Consider the following 16,355-nt stretch of genomic DNA (forward strand, 5'->3'; position numbering starts at 1 on the left):
GCTTTACGTTTGCGCTCACCATTCAATTTCAAGTGCACTGACATGATGTGTCGTGTGAGGTAACTTTTCCAAGCGAAAGTTTTGTTACAGATGTGGCAAACGAACTGTTTCTCTTCGGTATGAATGCTACGTAAATGTCTGACTAGACTACTTCGTCGGCTGAACGATGTATTGCAGACTTCACACTTGAATGCTTTTTCTCCGGTGTGCGTTGTAAGATGCTCGATAAGATTCTTCTTCTCGATGAACCTTTTGTCGCATTGGTCGCATGCGAAAGGTTTCTCGCCGGTGTGAATCTTGTTATGTTTAAATAGGTTAGATGATGAAGTAAACGATTTACCACAGTAGTAGCACGAATGCGGCCGCCGTCCATTGTGGATATCAAGGTGTTCCGGTAGATAACTTTTGCTGGAGAGGCCGATATCGCAAATCGGGCACTTAACTGTATTTTCATTTTCCATGATGTTTGATTTGACTGCGAAGCTCCTTCTTCTCGAAATAAAGTTTATCACAGTAGTGGCATGTAAAGGACAATTCTTCACATTCGACGCGTTTACGATATTTTTAGAATTTTTCGCCAGCTTCTGGAACGTCATCGACTCTGGATAGTTCAACAATATAACATCAAGATTGACGAAATTCGGTATTTATTGATTTAGTTAGTTAATTATGATGCTACGATGGCGTAATTACAAAATTCTACGTTGGGTGTTCCAAGAGAAAAGTTAATCTACGTTAACAAACTATTGAAAAGCGATGTGATGAAATTGACGTGCACAACTTATTCATTATAAACTACGGTAAAATAAAGCGTTATGGTGATAACAAACTATCTATCATGGTTTACCTTCACTTCAGCTTTGATTATTCGATTCAGATTCAGCAATCCTTCGCCATATACTATAAATATATTGATATACTAAAGTAGAAGAAATTGAATAAAATTCAAGAAGAGCACCATATTCATTTAGCCGAGTAGTAAGGGACCACGCCATGTGGTGCAAAAGCAAGGACACGAAAAAGAACAGGTTCGAAATCAATCAGCGGAATCAACGTTTGTTTTGAAAAGCCAAAAACAATTTTTTTCAGCGTCGACTGATAAAGTGATAAGGATTGTAAAGAAATTTTTGGTAAAAATTTTGATTTAATTAATTAATTTTCTCTTTCTTATAATTTCCATTTGAAGTTTGACCAAAAGAATTGGACGCTAGTTGATCGAATTCAGCCTTCGTCAAATCCCCATTTTCTTACTATTTTTCAATACATATTTTTTTCTTATCATTTTTTATCAAAACAAGGTAAAGTAACAACTCTACAAGTTCAAGTTCATGAAGTTCCTAGTTCAAAGTTTAATTTTTTGCCGAATAATTGTGATATCGTAAGAGCTGAATAATTTATTTTATATAGGTATTTATCAACTCCGAGGAGTACTTGGATCTTCATTCTTTTTTTTTTATTACTTTTTCCAGACCATTTTTTTCACAAGTTCGATAGGTAGTACCTAGTCCAACTGTCTTGATTCAGAAGATGAGACTGAACGATTATTGAATTGTAAAATGAAATCGCATCGCAAATCTTGATAGAGATATTCTGGTACCTAAGAGTAAAAAATTAGTACCTATACTGTCATTTTAGCCAAATTTTTAGTCGAACCTTGGAAAAATTAGGGGAAAGCTAAATTTCACATTATTTGTTCAGATTGGTCTCTAAAACACCCCATCAAAAGTTGCACCCCGCAACTTGCCCGCTACCCCCGCAAGAGGTCATTAACCTTTGCTGGTACAGGTTTTCCGGCTGTATCACCGACATGAAGGGTCCGAGAGGAAAAATGTTCAAACAAAAATTGTTCTACGCTAAATTTACTACCAGCAGGACCAGTTCAGCTTTTCTCAAAATGGCAATTTCACCCTTACTAAAGAGGGGGTAAAGTTGTCAATTTTATGAAAATTGTTTTTAAAAATGAAAATCGACAATTTAAAACGTGAACTCGATTCACGGTAGACCCGAAAATATTTTGACAAAAGTTGCACATTGCAACTTGTCTGCCACCCCCGCAAGAGGTCATTAAAGGGTGGTCGGAGGGAAAAACAGTGATTGAACTAAAATTATTCTACGTCAAATTTCCTATAAGCATGGCCAGTTCAGTTAAAATATATTTTTCGATTTTTGGTGAATTTTTAAAAATCAAATTTAGCCCAAAAATGAGAAAAAAAATCAAAATTTTACCAAATTAACATAGAAATTGAAATTTGGGATTTACGCTATTTTCGACCTGCCAAATCGATTGGAAACGATTTCAAATCATTTTGAGCAATTCTGGAGCCTCCAGCACATTTTTGAAACTTGCAATTTCTACAAAATTTCATCAAATGGAGTTGGAAAGCCGAAAGTTGATTCGTATAGATTTTGTGACATTTTTTGAAAAACAGAAGTTTCTAAAAGTCTGCTGGAGGCTCCAAAACGGATTGAAACCGCCTGCGATCCACCTCAGAATAATGTCAAAAATGGGGTGTCTTTGTTTGGTAAAATTGTATGGAAATTTTGAGCATTGAAAAATCTACTGGAGGCTCCGGTAATTTCCAGAAAGTTGCTGGAGGCTCCAAAACGAATTGAAATCTACCGATAGTCGGCTTCACAGTGCATTAAAATTAGTTTACAGAGTGAATCTCAGCTTTCCAACTGCTTTTTATGAAATTTCAAGTTTCTAAAATCTGTTGGAGACTCTAGGAATTTTCAAAAAGTCGCTGGAGGCTCCAAAATGGCTTGAACCAACCTACAGTCGACTTGATAGCTTGATAAAATTGGAGTACAGAGTAAATTTTGGATTTCCAACTCTGTTTGGTAAATGTTTATGGAAATTTCGAGCATTGAAATATCTGCTGGAGGCTCCAGTAATTTCCAAAAAGTCACTGGAGGCTCCAAAACGACTTGAAATCTACTTGCAGTCGACCCCCTAGCATGTTGAAATTAGTTTACGGAACAAATTTTAGCTTTACAACTGCTTTTGAAAGTTTCAAAAATCTGCTGGAGGCTCCAGAACTGCTCAAAATAGTTTGAAATAGTTTATAATCGATTTGGCAGGTTGAAAATAAGCTATATCCCAAATTTCATTCTTCTAGGACAAATTTTACAATTTTCAATCACTTATCTCCGATCACGAAAAACGTAGATTGACAAAGGTTAATGACCTCTTGCGAGGGTGGCAGACAAGTTGCAATGTGCAACTTTTGTCAAAATATTTTCGGGTCTACCGTGAATCGAGTTCTCGTTTTAAATTGTCGATTTTCATTTTTAAAAACAATTTTCATAAAATTGACAACTTTACCCCCTCTTTAGTAAGGGTGAAATTGCCATTTTGAGAAAAGCTGAACTGGTCCTGCTGGTAGTAAATTTAGTGTAGAACAATTTTTGTTTGAACATGTTTCCTCTCGAACCATTCATGTCGGCGATACAGCCGAAAAACCTGTATCAGCAAAAGTTAATGAGCTCTTGCGGGGGTAGCGGGTAAGTTGCGGGGTGCAACTTTTGATGGGTTGTTTTAGAGACCAATCTGAACAAATAATGTGAAATTCAGCTTTCCCCTAATTTTTCCGAGGTTCGACTAAAAATTTTGCTAAAATGACTGTACTAATACCACTAATCAGTTAAGAAAATCAACCTTCAAATTGTTCATTCATTGAGAAAAAAATTAAACACCACTTTCAAAAATTCAAGTAACTTACTTAGTAAACTTGTAATACTTTTCTCACAAAGTCTGGTGATACAAAAAGTAGATGAATATCTTCCTTCATCCTAAAACTGACTCGTTCAACTTGCTATCGTGACAGCTGCGACATGAATTTAATCATTATAATCCTAACACTATAGTTTCATTTCCATCTCTAAACTATTCTACAAATGTTACAGAATGAGAAATCTTCACCGGATCTGTCGTAAAAGAGGTCGCGGGTCAACTCCGCCATGCTTCGTAAACTGCTCATATTCCACGCTGGCTTCCAAAGATACGAAACCGGGCTAAAACTGCAATCTTACTCAGCCTCTTTGGCCACATACCCCTCAGAAAACATCGCCAAACCGAGATTTTTTGTTAAATTTTTGTGAAAACACGAGTTTCTTTGACGTGTGGAAAAAATTGAAACTTTCTGGATTCTTTTTCTTAAAAAAATCGACAAATTTCAACACTTTTTCCAAAATGTGAAATTTTTATGTCTATTTAAACAAAAAAGACATACCTACTTTATGCCAATTTCTAGCAAAGAACCGTTTTGGGGGATTTTTGGAAAAAGTAAGATTTTTTGTCAATTTTTGGCAAAAATCAAGAATTTAACAAACTTTAGCAAAAAGCAAGGCTTTGGTACTCATTGCAAAAAAAAGACACTTTTTGTCGAAAAATCAAATTTTTTTCAACTTTTTGGTGAAGCAACGTAGATTCCATCTTCTGTAAGGTATACGTTTTTCTGGAACGATCACACTGTTCCATTCACGTGGTAAATCTTCATCGGTTATTGATTGTTTGAAATCCATTTCAATTACGAGATTTCAATCATAATAATCATGTCATTTATAAAATTATAGAACATTTTTGATAGATTAAATTTCAATTGCACCTCATCCACCTGCAAAATAAGGTCTGTGAAACCTTATTTCGTCATTTCGTAGGTGGATGGGGTGCAATTGAAAATTTTTTGAATTTATGAATTCTTTGGCTTCTTTCAATCGAACTTCATTCTCTTTTTCTTCTTCTATCAACCTCATCACTCGACTATTTATTCTAGTCAATTCAGCATTCATGAATTCCGAAATTAAAACTCGACGAATAAATGCACATTGTTCAGAACGTTTTAATTAAAATGCGTAGTAACGAAAAACAATAAATAAGTTAATTCTAATAAATTAACAAAATAAATAGCATTATTAAATTACATCAGCAACGTATTAGACAATACATAGGTAAACTTTTATTTTTAAAAAAATGAAAAAGAAAATACTTTCATATGTAAAAAAAATTATCGAGGAGACGTAAGCGACGATAGCGAACTGGGACCGGAATTAAACGTCGAAGGAGTTTTATCAATTTCTTCGTCGGCCTGATTATTTTTAAACTCTTGTAACGTATGGACCAATTTAGATGCTTCGTCGTGACGAGGATGAGCAATTTGCTAAAACCACAAATCTCAATTAAAATCACCCATTGATCAACTGTACTTAGCTACTTGTTGATGTGATCTTACCTCTCCTACATCGTACAGCCATATTTTACCACCTTCATCTCCGACAGTAATATGAGTACCGGAGGGCGTCCATGAGACTTGATTTATTGCAGCGTTACCATCGATTTGAGTGCTAACAATGGGGATCTCCGTATCTGTATTTAAATCCCAGACATCCACTTTGCCTTGTATATCAACGGCGGCGAATACTGCAGGATGGACCGGAGACCATGCAACATCCATTACCGTATCGTTATAGTCGAACGAATACAAAGGTTTAGTTTCCTGTCAAAAGACGAAAAAAATCAGTTAAAATTAGTCTCACGAATCTTCAATCAATCGACAGGGTTTGGTGAAACTGTACAATCTGAATAAATCACCTTCATATTCCATAATTTGATGGTCCAATCGAAAGACGACGTTAAGAATAAATGATTGAAACTAATACCAGTCTGAACCATATGAGCATCGATACCGGTGACAGGAGCATGGTGCCCTTCGTACATATCCAATACTCCGGCTTTATTACCATGTCTACAAGCTGAAATACGAGCCAAAGTTCATTTTCAAAGTTCAAATTTTCCCATTAAGAATCAGGTTTGAATTTTTATCCATTTTCTTTACCAGAATATACGATGCCTTCTTCGCTACCAACAACGAAATTATTAACATCGTTATAAGGAAATGTAAACGAAGTGACGGCGACCGGTTTAGCTTGCTTGTGTTGCAGCTCCAAGGTTTCTTGAGGTTGCGATAACATATCCAAACTCCACGAGCATAAACGACCATCCGTAGAGACACTTATCAAATTATGAGCATTCTGGGTACCGACTACTTTCAAACAATACACAGGATGCTGAAACACAAACGATCGGAATTATAAAATCGTCTTAAAAGTAACGATTACAAAGACAGACGAATTAAATTATTTTCAAATTACCGTATGAGCTGTAGCCGATAAAGGAGTCCTCTGTACAGGTGTTCTCTTTTGTACTCGGTTATCCCAAAGCACAATCTGACCAGAATATGTACCACCGAGGATCAAATTAGGATGGAATCTGCGACGATTTTAATCAATTTATTAAAATTCTTACATCGAACTTGATCGTCAACTATGCCGAAAAAAAGTTCTCACCTAGCAAAAGTAGCCGAAAGCACAGCCGATTGACAATGGAATATGTATTCCGGTGTATTTTTCTTGAATTTCGTATTCCATACTAAACAAACGCCATCTGGCTCGTGGGGAGATTCGTAATTTTGATTATACGAGGCGACCAGCAACTCGGGAAACTGTGGACTCCAGTCTAACGAAGTGACGCATCTATTTTTGGACCATTTTTCGTCGAAAAATACTCTATTCAAGGAGAGACGAGTACCACTTTTGTCTTCGCTGAAAAAATTCAAAAAAAAGGACAATAAATTAAATTAGAATGAATTCTCGAAAGACGTGAATCAGTATTTAATGCTCGATTAGGGAGGAGAGGGGAGGAGGAGCATTTTTTTCATCATAAATCTGTAAATTTCGATCATCAGCTTTACCATACTGACCAAATAGGAGCTAGAAGGACCAATCTAAAATCTAAAATCGAGCACATTCGCAGAACACGAATAAAATCAGAATCTATAATTACTTTCTTTCGTCGCCATTCGAAATACCGGTGTAATCTGTATAAATATCGATATTTTCGGATAGTGCTCTCTCCATGATACGACCACATCGATCCATAAAATTTTGAAAATCTTTCGATAACACGATCATCATTTTTTCCTCTTCACTAAGTTCTCTCACTGTAACATAAAATCTTCGTTAACGAATAGCAATATTTTTCGCTCAGCAAAGAAACGACGAATTACAAACCTGGTTTAGGTTCTTCTTTTTTATTTTCTTGAGTCTCGAGCGAAGTACAAGCAGGCTGCACTTCCTTAACTTGAGGTAATCCATGAGGTAATATACCAGGTGGCAATTTACTTTGATAACCTCCGATCGTCGGTAAACTACTTTCTTCGTCTTCCGCTTGTACATCATCATAAGTCAAAACTACGTGTTAATTATTCTAATTCTTAAACTAATTCGTTCTTAAAACTAACTATTTACATATTGACATTGAATAGGATAAAAAAAAAGTTATCCCTATAGACGAGAATTTCATAAAACCGTAATCACACCCTGGTTAGTATTTCCAAACCGGAAGAAGTAAAATGAAAAAACCAATAAACCGAGCCATCATAATGGCAACAAATTAACGCAGCCTCCTCCTTATTTAAAGAGAAAAAAAAAGAAAAAAAAATATTCGGAAAATTTCTTATAGTTAAATTTTTAAAATCAGATTTAAAACCTACCTGTAAACTCATCTTCCCATTCTAAACCGGGATTTAGATTGTATTCGTCTTCAGAAACAAAAGAGAACAAAATAAACCAAACAATCACCATTTCGAAGCTTAAAAGTGCTCTTATTAAAAAAAAAATATTATTTAAATCATACAACATATAACTTATACATTAACATTACACATACATGTTTATATCGCGGATCAAAAAATTAGGTATTTTAGAAGAAGAATTACTACGATCGCAGCTAAACAGGAATCGAGCTTTTTCCACATGCTGTAGAAAGCGTCACAACAATAATATAAGCATCAACCCGCCGAAGCAACAAAAAAAAAAAAACTAAAATTTTCATAGAAATAGGGAAGTAAGAAACGAACCAAAACATAAAGTGCAATTTCCTTCACCTTTCAGGTTCTATTCGTTCAAGCAAACCGAAAAAAAAAATGACAATTTTTATATCGATAACCATAAAATATAATGGAGGGTGCGTTAAAATGTTCGTATGGAAATCGGATAGCTTAATAGTAATTTGATATTATTTTTCACGCAATAGTGGTTTTTTTTCGAGAAGGAATTAAGAAAAAAAATAAACTAATCTAACTAAAAAAAGAAAACAAAAGAAAAATTTAGCTTATACTATTATTTCAAAGCTTTTCCTATAATGAAATGAAAAAAAATAAAAAATAAAAAAACGCAGAAGCGAAAAAAATCTATGCGAATCTACTTCTACAAATGAAAAGGTCTAATTTTCAACAACAGCCTAATCAACTATCTGTCAAGTAGAATATTTCATCCAAATGACAGTACAACGTAAGCTGTTCTTTTAGATTTTTTTTAGAAAATAATAATCGATTTAATCTCCAATACGTTACATTATCCGCAATATTTTCTTGAAACTCAATAAACAGATTGTGAATATGAATAATTAAATAATGAAATTTGAAAAACAAAGCGTCATAATTTTAGAAACAGAGTAACGATTCGTTCATCAAATGAGTTTCTTTGAATTTGACCACATCTAATTTTTGAGAATTTAATCAAAAATCTGTCCTCAATTACGACGCTATGTCTATTCAATCTGCCGGTGAATATTCTAATGGCAATTTTTCAAATTTTAACAAACACAGAGAAACTTATTCAATATGAAAAATCGCCAAATAAGTGTAAAAAATAGTAACTAATTCGATAAAAATAACAAAAATGACATCTTACCGTAATATCCGAAAGCTTGAGCTGTTTTTTCAACACAACGACAACGACAACGACAACAGGAACAATGGCAAATGAAACAGAATAAAAATTACACATTAGAATAAGGTATAGAAGTTGTAAGAAGACAGCAGTACAAAATTGCATTGTGACTGTAAGAACGAGCACGTGACTACAAAAAGACTAAAATGTACATTTCAAAGGTATACACATGATATTTTTTTCGAGCAATAAGCGCTACAAGCTGATAATAATGCATTTTCGAATGTAGTATTTCTACATTCGACGAATAAGTGGTAATATCACACAGCTGATAAGGCAGCATACCTTTACGAGGTCTCCACCAATCTTCGAAATAACCTTTCAAAGGGGAAGAAGAACAAGATCCTTTTTAATGAGGTTAGCAATTTAAAAAAAGTAAAAAAATAAAAAGTATTACACATATTATGTGTAATTCTGATTAAATTCACGTTACGAAGTTACGAGCTTTTTTTTTTTTTTAAAGAACTTTTAATTTGTATAATTTTCAAAACAAACCATGCTTACCATCTCTTTCATTCGATGATTGAGTAGTCTGTGTTTGCTTGGAATACACGACCGTTTCTTTGGGAGGAATGCATGTCGTTTGAACATTAACTACACTAAGACTGGTTTGCTTTTTTCTGCAAGTAAGATAAGATTAACTCGCATCTTGATATAGTTCACAAATTAGTTAATTAAGTAGTTTACTTTGAAGTAGCGCCTTGAGATACAGCTGCGTTAGATTGAAGACTATTTTCCGGCGTGGTCAGAGAACTATTTTGATGATCACCCGAACCGGAAGCTACACTGGAAAGACTAGATAGAATATCTGAACAGAAAAACAAACGATTCGGTAATTAATTCTCGATACAGATAAATGTAAACAAGGAATTCCGCTGTGTTTTATACCTGATACTGGTGCTACACCCAGTGATGATAAAAGCTCATCCAATTCTCTTCGCTGGTCGCGATCAGCAGAGGATGTACGTAATACTGCTTCTTCGGCCTGGCAAGCAGATAAAAACGGGCATAAATACTCGAATAATTACACATTCTAATTCAAATCAATCACTTACATCTTTTTGCTCTTTTTCACGACGCCTTCGTTCCTTCTCTGCTTTGATAGCTTGAAGTTTGGCTTTCTTCTTCTCTAGTTCTGCTTTACGATCAGACATATTCGATGGATTTTAAACGTACATTACACGAAATACTGAAACGAAAAAAGGTGTTATCATTTTTTTGGTTCGATGTGAACGCCAGAAGAATGAAGGTGTTTGGAATAGTGAATACGTACTCTGAATTACCGAACGAGCATAATAAACGATACTAAGATGACCGAACTGTTCAATTATTCTATAAATTGGCGATAAAAAACAATATTAATTATTAAAACATTGACATTATGCTAACTTTGGCGAAAAATCGCCAGTTCATTTTAATTTTTTGAGTTTTTTGATGACGGAATTGAGATTGAGAAACACTTTGAGAAGAAACGAGAAAAAGGAGTGGCGTCCAAAATTTCCAAATTTATTTACAGTTTTCTCAGGCAGAGAGCGTTAGTTACCGATAAAAAATATCGTTTACGTAATTACTACTGTAATTACGGCTAATTTCTCAGTTATTTCGTTTCAACGATACCTAAATTATTTGTTTTATCCAGAATCCTTACTCAACAGGATCTCTCAACCAGTTTTTCAATTCTGTCAGTTCGGTTTTTGTTCTTTTTCGCGTACGTTGTTCTTTTGTTCGGGTCCTTTCTGAGTTTTTGCACCGTTGCACGTTATTTCTCGCTTACCGGTAATGGCGTCGCGTTAGAATTTAGCTTTTATTTCGATTGATTCGCGAAGTAGTGCGTTATATCGGGCATGGAATTTATGAATTTTCTTCAGATAAGTGGAAGAATAATTCGAGTAGCCATTTTTTGATCGTTTTCAATGAAGATCTACTCGAGTCAGTCTCCACTTTTCTGTTTCGCTGCGCGGTTATTTTTTGGCGTCTGTTTAGCAAGTACGCCTTTTAATTTCAATATTTCATCGAATTCGAGTTACTTCGGGTAAGTGGAATATAAATCGAGTAACTAAGTATTTGTATAATTTTTCCAATGAAGATTTGAGTTACTCGAACCAGTCTTCTCGTCTTTTCTCTTTGTGTCGCCGCACGTTTTTTTTTTGGCGTCTATTCATAAGTAGGTAGGCCTTAATTCCGATCTCACCTCGAACTCGATTTTCTTCAGGCATCAGGAAAAGGAAATTCGAGTGGTAATTTGCATAGTTTTCACAATGGAAGATCTACTCGAGCCTGTCTCCACTCTTCACGCTTCTCTTTGTTTCGCTTCGCGTTTTTTTTTGTTTTTTGGCGTCCATCTACCTCTAGGGTTAACTGTAGCCTAAGTACGCCTTCATTTCAATCATATACCTAGTACGAAAGTTACATTTATTCAACGACTCACGACTGAGATTATTTCATGAGCAGTGAATGCAACAGTAGGTATATCGATGAAAAATGAAAATTGAATACAATCTTGAAATGTTGAGTTGTTTTCATACATACAGGGTGCCCAGAAATATCGTGAACCCCTTAGAAAGTTTTTTATTAAAAATATGGTTTTCTTTCGCTCATCTCATCAATTGGGTTGGGAAAGAGGACGTATTTTTGCAGCATGATATAAACTTTTGTATTTTCGAAAATCCTCATTTTCCCAACTCCCAAGTGCAACTTTTCCGAATTTCAGCCCTGCTGCGTGAAAAAAACATTTCAAAAATGTCATACGCTTTTTGCCTGAAATACCAAAAAAGCGACAAAACTCGTTTTCAAAGTTGTCAAAAAGCCTCGTTTCTTTCCAAAAATTTCTATAAATTGTGCTTGGAGAAAATTCCGATTAATCTAATTTTTTTTCTCTAAAAAACCCCTCAAGTCTCGCTTTTATAGCAGAAATTTATTGAAAAATTGCCTTAAATGGATAAAAATATCATTATCAAACGTGTAAATAGGTACGGTTTTCTTTCATTCATCCCATCAACGAATTGGAGTCGGAGAGGGGACGTATTTCCGCAGCATGACGTAATCGTTTGTAGTATATTTTCGAAAATCCTCATTTTCCCAAGTCCAACTTTTCCAAATTTCAGACCAGCTACGAGAAAAAAATTTAAAAAATGTCACGCTTTTTGTCTAAAATACCAAAATAGTAACAAATCTCGTTTTCAAAGTTGCCAAAAGTCTCGTTTCTTTGTAAAAATTTCTGTAAATTTCTTGGAAAAAATTCCAATCTCATTTTTTTCTCAAGAAAAAAAACCTCAAGTTTCGCATTTCTTGCAGAAAAAATGAAAAATTGCCAAAAATAAAGAAAATCATCGATTGCTTCCTTAACAGAAATCGCATAAGTTCAATTTTTTACGAAACGTTTCGCTTTTTGAATAAATTGTTGAAAACTCAGACTTTTCTGCTTAAACTCAGCACCTCAAAGTTGAGCTTGTTCGCCTAAAATTACCAAAATGTCCCGCTTTGTACGAAAAAGTTGCAAAAAATCTGAACTTTTTCGACAAAAGTTGCAAAAAAATTTCACTTTTTTGCCAATAATTACCTAAACGTGTTTTTTTTTTTGCTAAACTAGTCTAGTCTCTTTTGTTCGCTTTTTCTTGACAAAAATTTCCAAAAGCATGTGCCACCTCATGTCAATAATTCTCATTCAACTGCTTTTTGCAAAAAGTGTCAAGGTCTCGCATTTTGCAAATTTACCTTACCGTTGAAAATTCTCATTCTCTTTCAGTAAAACCGTCGGAATTTGCTGGAATTATCGTCGAATTCTTTTTTTTTCTGTCAAAAATACCAAAAAATCTCGCTTTTTATCAAAAATGCTCTCCAAAGTTCAATTGTTTGGGCAGAAGGTGATTTTTAAAATCAATTTTTTCTTTCGTATCAGCTTACTTGGTGTGATTGGGGTAATTTTTCAGGAAATTTTGGGTTGTTCGATCTACATACAGGGTACCCAGAAAGATATCGAGTACCCCTAAGAAATCCAACAACCAATCATGTGCTATCATTATTATCATTCACTGTGACCAACCAAAGTAGTTTGGTAGAAAACTTTTTTAGGGGTACTCGATATTTCTGGGCACCCTGTAGTACATACGAGTAGGTACTTTTATTTCCCAAACCCAAGCGAATTTCAACGCTTGTATTTTTGTGAAGCATTTTAGGTGAGGTGCGTGTAAATGCGTAGTAGGTATGTCTATGTGTAAAGTATTGAATACAATGCAGCTGTTAGATATCGTCGCGTCGTCCGTCGTCGTCTTCTTCTCATATTATTCGAATATTCGCAGTCAGTTGTATTTATATCTTATCTCTGGTTTTTCCTCGAACTGGCTGTCCTTTTGTATCGTGCATTCGTGCAGGTTTCGTCGCTAATCATATTTCGTTGCAAACTCTTTCTACGAGTATCTCGAAATTCGGTACCTTACGTTACGTGTGAGATCGAGATAGGCCTATGTACTTCGAACAGTTCGATTATCGGTTCGGTTGCAACGTGAATTTTTTGCATTTTTTTTTTCGATCGAATTCAACGAACGCGAATATTTTTTCAAATCGCGATCGAATTCTAATTACAAACTACAACCGAGAACCTGGGACCCGGACCTGCTAAAGTTGCTGCCAATCATCGATCCTGGTTTTCTATAGTGGTGAGTGTTTTCATTTATTTGCATTACCTAGATATGATTTTTTGAATGAAATATATGTATTATTGCTTCATGTATGTATATAAGTTGCTCGAATTGTGCTCCTTTCTGCGATTTCAACGAAATAATTTTTTGACGATTTTCTAATTCTGTTGATGAATTTCAAATCGGTGAAATGATGCGTAGTTTTACTCACGAATTGGTGGGAAAATACTCCTTTTCCACCCCCCCCCCCCAATCATACGTTGGTAACGCAGATTAGTACTGCGTTTTTGCCATGTTCATGGTGGAAATGGAATAATTTTATTCTGACCAAGCCATTTTTTTCTCGCTCAATCCTGCATGTACAAATATGTAGTTTTATTCGAATGTTATCTTTTTTGCTAAGTTGCCTCGCAAAAGTGTAGGTACTTGTTTGAATTTCAATCAATCAATCAATTTCATTTATTTGGCTCAGTTTTCACGAAAAGGCGAAGTGTCTCGGTATGCCTCCCCACCTTCCCTTCGTTCCTCTTCGATGTGAATTATCTTCCAATGCGTATTGTATTCTTGTAAAAATCTGATAGTACGTTATTCTTATCATTGATTTCTCAGAAATGCTTTCCATGTAAGTAGATACAAGCGTTCTCGTCCGTTCTTGTTGGTTGTTGGTATTCAATAATTTTTTTTACCGATTTCTAACTTCTCCATCATTACTTATAGATTCAGTAACACAAACTTCCACAATTTTGACGCCAAAGAAAAGTGAGTTTCGCTTTCATCTAGAAATCGCAACAATTGGCAAAAATCTTGATTTTATGTATCAAGTTTTCTGATTGAAATTGCAGGGTGAAAGTATCACAATTTTTGCAATTTTTGGCTTATAATAACTAAAATTAATTTGCAAATTGCATGCAGTTTGAGAACCATTAAGTACAGGGTGACCAACAAGTAGTTAAAGTAGAAAAATGCTTGTCAAAAATTCTCTACCTAATTAAGTTATCCAAAAAATCCAAATTGCTATGTTACCCTGGGTCCATTACTGTTCAAATATCTACCATCCTGAAAAATTTCTGTCGTTTTAAAATTTAAAGTGAGGCAGTAATTTATACTCATTAATTTGAACATTGAAATCCGAATCATTGCTCCTTCAAATTTCAAGTTATGCAAAAGTTTACATGAGGTTTTTGTTTCTTTTGTCAACCTCTACCAAAAACTCTGCGGAATTCGCCAAATTATCAAGTTTTCAAGTTGGCAGCACTGAGTTCCCAAAACAAGCCTTGTATCGAAGAAACCAAAGACGTTGCTTGTGTAGCTCCTAAACGTACTGCATTTATGCAACCCCCCGAGCTTCACACAGTGCTTATTAGTTACTCTTAGTAAAGAGTGACATTATTTTTTCGTAGGGGTGAATAGTGGGGGATGAAAAACTCAAAATTTGACCATAATATTGCGTGATATGTCGAAATGTATGTTTTTGAGGGTGTAGATCACGAATCTGACAATATTTTTTTCGTAGGGGTGAATGGTGGTGGATGAAGGGGGGAAATAGGTGAAAAATTCAAAATTTGACCATAATGATGTGTGTGATATGTCAAAATGTACGTTTTCGAAGGTGAAGGAAGGGTGAAGGGTGGGGGATGAAGAATTCTATGTTTGGGGACCGTCAAAGTCCCAGTAAGAAAAAATTTGTAACATTTTAACAAAATTCACTATCATTTTTCAATACAATTGACTGTGGAGGTCGTTGGGTCACTTTCGGTCAAAAATGGCAATTGACATCTTGAAATACGCCATCTCGAGTATTACCAGCCACTGGAATTTCCCGTGCATCTACGTGCAAAAACTCGTTCTATTCCAATTTATGCAGCCACGTAGGCTAGAAACGGAGTTTTAAGATGCATTTTTATCTCTATAATCACGTTATAAAAATTAAAATCCAGTAAATTGATGAAAAGAACTTACTTTCAGTTGAATTATTCATACTTTGTACATTTCGACGTATCACGCATCATTATAGTCAAATTTTGAATTTTCCGCCTTTTTTACCTCCTTCATCCCCCACCATTCACCCCTACGAAAAAAATATTGCCAGATTCGCGATCTACACCCTCAAAAACATACATTTCGACATATCACACATCATTATTATCAAATTTTGAATTTTTCACCCCCCCCCACCTTTCGCCCCTGCAAAAAAAATATTGTCAACTTCGTATTCTGCGACCCCAAAAACATAAGGGAGGATATTATTATACCATTGTTTTAGGATTCATTTTAAGTTTTTGAATTACAGGCGTTTTGAGTAGCATAAAACATTCAAAGTTACAGAGTTTCGAAATGAAAAAATAAAAGCCACAATATATTGTATTAGGTAATTTATACGTTTTCGAATTCTCAATGTTATAAAGGTTCGCAACGTCTTGATGAATATTATTCCAGCTGAAACAAACGAGAAGTATACATACTTATATTTAATCAACCAACTCATTAAATCGACAAATGCTCCTACGTAACAGCGTAAACGCGGTGCGGCTATTCTGCGATTATGGCGTTAAATTAGTTGCATAGTTGCACTTTTGCAGGAGGATGTCTTAGCGCATGATTGATGCTGATGTGCGACATCTTGCGTAGGTATAGTCAACTGTCTGAAGGAATGCAATTTTTGCTGATTGATGGTGATATTGCGTTTACGTGTCATAATCCTGCAGTAGGTAGGTACAGTAGAAATATTTGAAAAATGTTGCATTCGTAACGTAAGGCAGTCTGCCCCACCACTGATAATGGCAGGTGTGATCACAACTTCTTCATTTTCAATGGGTTGATCAGTTCATTCGAAAATTTTATGGTCATGAGTACTGCTAATGGTATATTATGTTTGGTTGATTTTGCTACTAAACACTGTTTCCAGTTTTCAGAAAGTTCTGAAAAAAT

At 35.0% G+C, this 16,355-nt stretch overlaps 2 protein-coding genes across 11 annotated transcripts in view; one reads left to right on the forward strand and one right to left on the reverse strand.

The window, feature by feature from the left end:
• Positions 1-4,817: 4,817 nt before the first annotated feature.
• sw (short wing) lies at positions 4,818-10,248 on the reverse strand. Of its 9 annotated transcripts, none has more exons than XM_065361434.1 (16): positions 10,064-10,248; positions 9,846-9,979; positions 9,679-9,775; positions 9,478-9,598; positions 9,295-9,410; positions 9,076-9,108; positions 8,752-8,772; positions 7,551-7,598; positions 7,069-7,224; positions 6,842-6,998; positions 6,346-6,600; positions 6,151-6,268; positions 5,835-6,066; positions 5,591-5,751; positions 5,232-5,495; positions 4,818-5,159 (listed from the first exon to the last, which is right to left on the reverse strand). In XM_065361434.1, exons 2-16 carry the CDS (start codon positions 9,942-9,944, stop codon positions 5,007-5,009), a joined length of 2,031 nt encoding a protein of 676 aa, XP_065217506.1. In that variant the 5' UTR covers positions 9,945-9,979; positions 10,064-10,248; the 3' UTR covers positions 4,818-5,006. The 9 variants fall into 9 exon arrangements, with proteins under 9 accessions (XP_065217506.1, XP_065217504.1, XP_065217512.1 ...); XM_065361432.1 differs by having other exon boundaries at positions 9,076-9,135; XM_065361440.1 differs by having other exon boundaries at positions 7,069-7,248; positions 9,076-9,135.
• Positions 10,249-10,442: 194 nt separating this feature from the next.
• The window catches only part of LOC135843515 (potassium voltage-gated channel protein Shaw-like), a 761,198-nt gene continuing 755,285 nt past the window's right edge, over positions 10,443-16,355 (forward strand). The window contains exons 1-2 of one of the 2 annotated variants that reach the window (XM_065361445.1): positions 10,443-10,822; positions 13,161-13,445. The gene's annotated coding sequence lies outside the window, so the exon portion shown is untranslated. Of the gene's footprint in view, positions 13,446-16,355 lie in introns of both variants that reach the window. The other variant, XM_065361442.1, reaches the window with a different exon arrangement.

Source organism: Planococcus citri, chromosome 4, assembly GCF_950023065.1.
Source record: "Planococcus citri chromosome 4, ihPlaCitr1.1, whole genome shotgun sequence".
Classification (NCBI taxonomy): domain Eukaryota; kingdom Metazoa; phylum Arthropoda; class Insecta; order Hemiptera; family Pseudococcidae; genus Planococcus; species Planococcus citri.

Coding starts and splice junctions, on each gene's coding strand:
- sw (XM_065361440.1), bottom strand. CDS start 9,944: ATGTCTGATCGTAAAGCAGAACTAGAGAAGAAGAAAGCCAAACTTCAA. Junction 9,411..9,477: donor TCTCAAGGCGCTACTTCAAA/GTAAACTACTTA, acceptor TCTTACTTGCAG/AAAAAAGCAAACCAGTCTTA. Junction 7,249..7,550: donor ATGGGAAGATGAGTTTACAG/GTAGGTTTTAAA, acceptor ATTAACACGTAG/TTTTGACTTATGATGATGTA.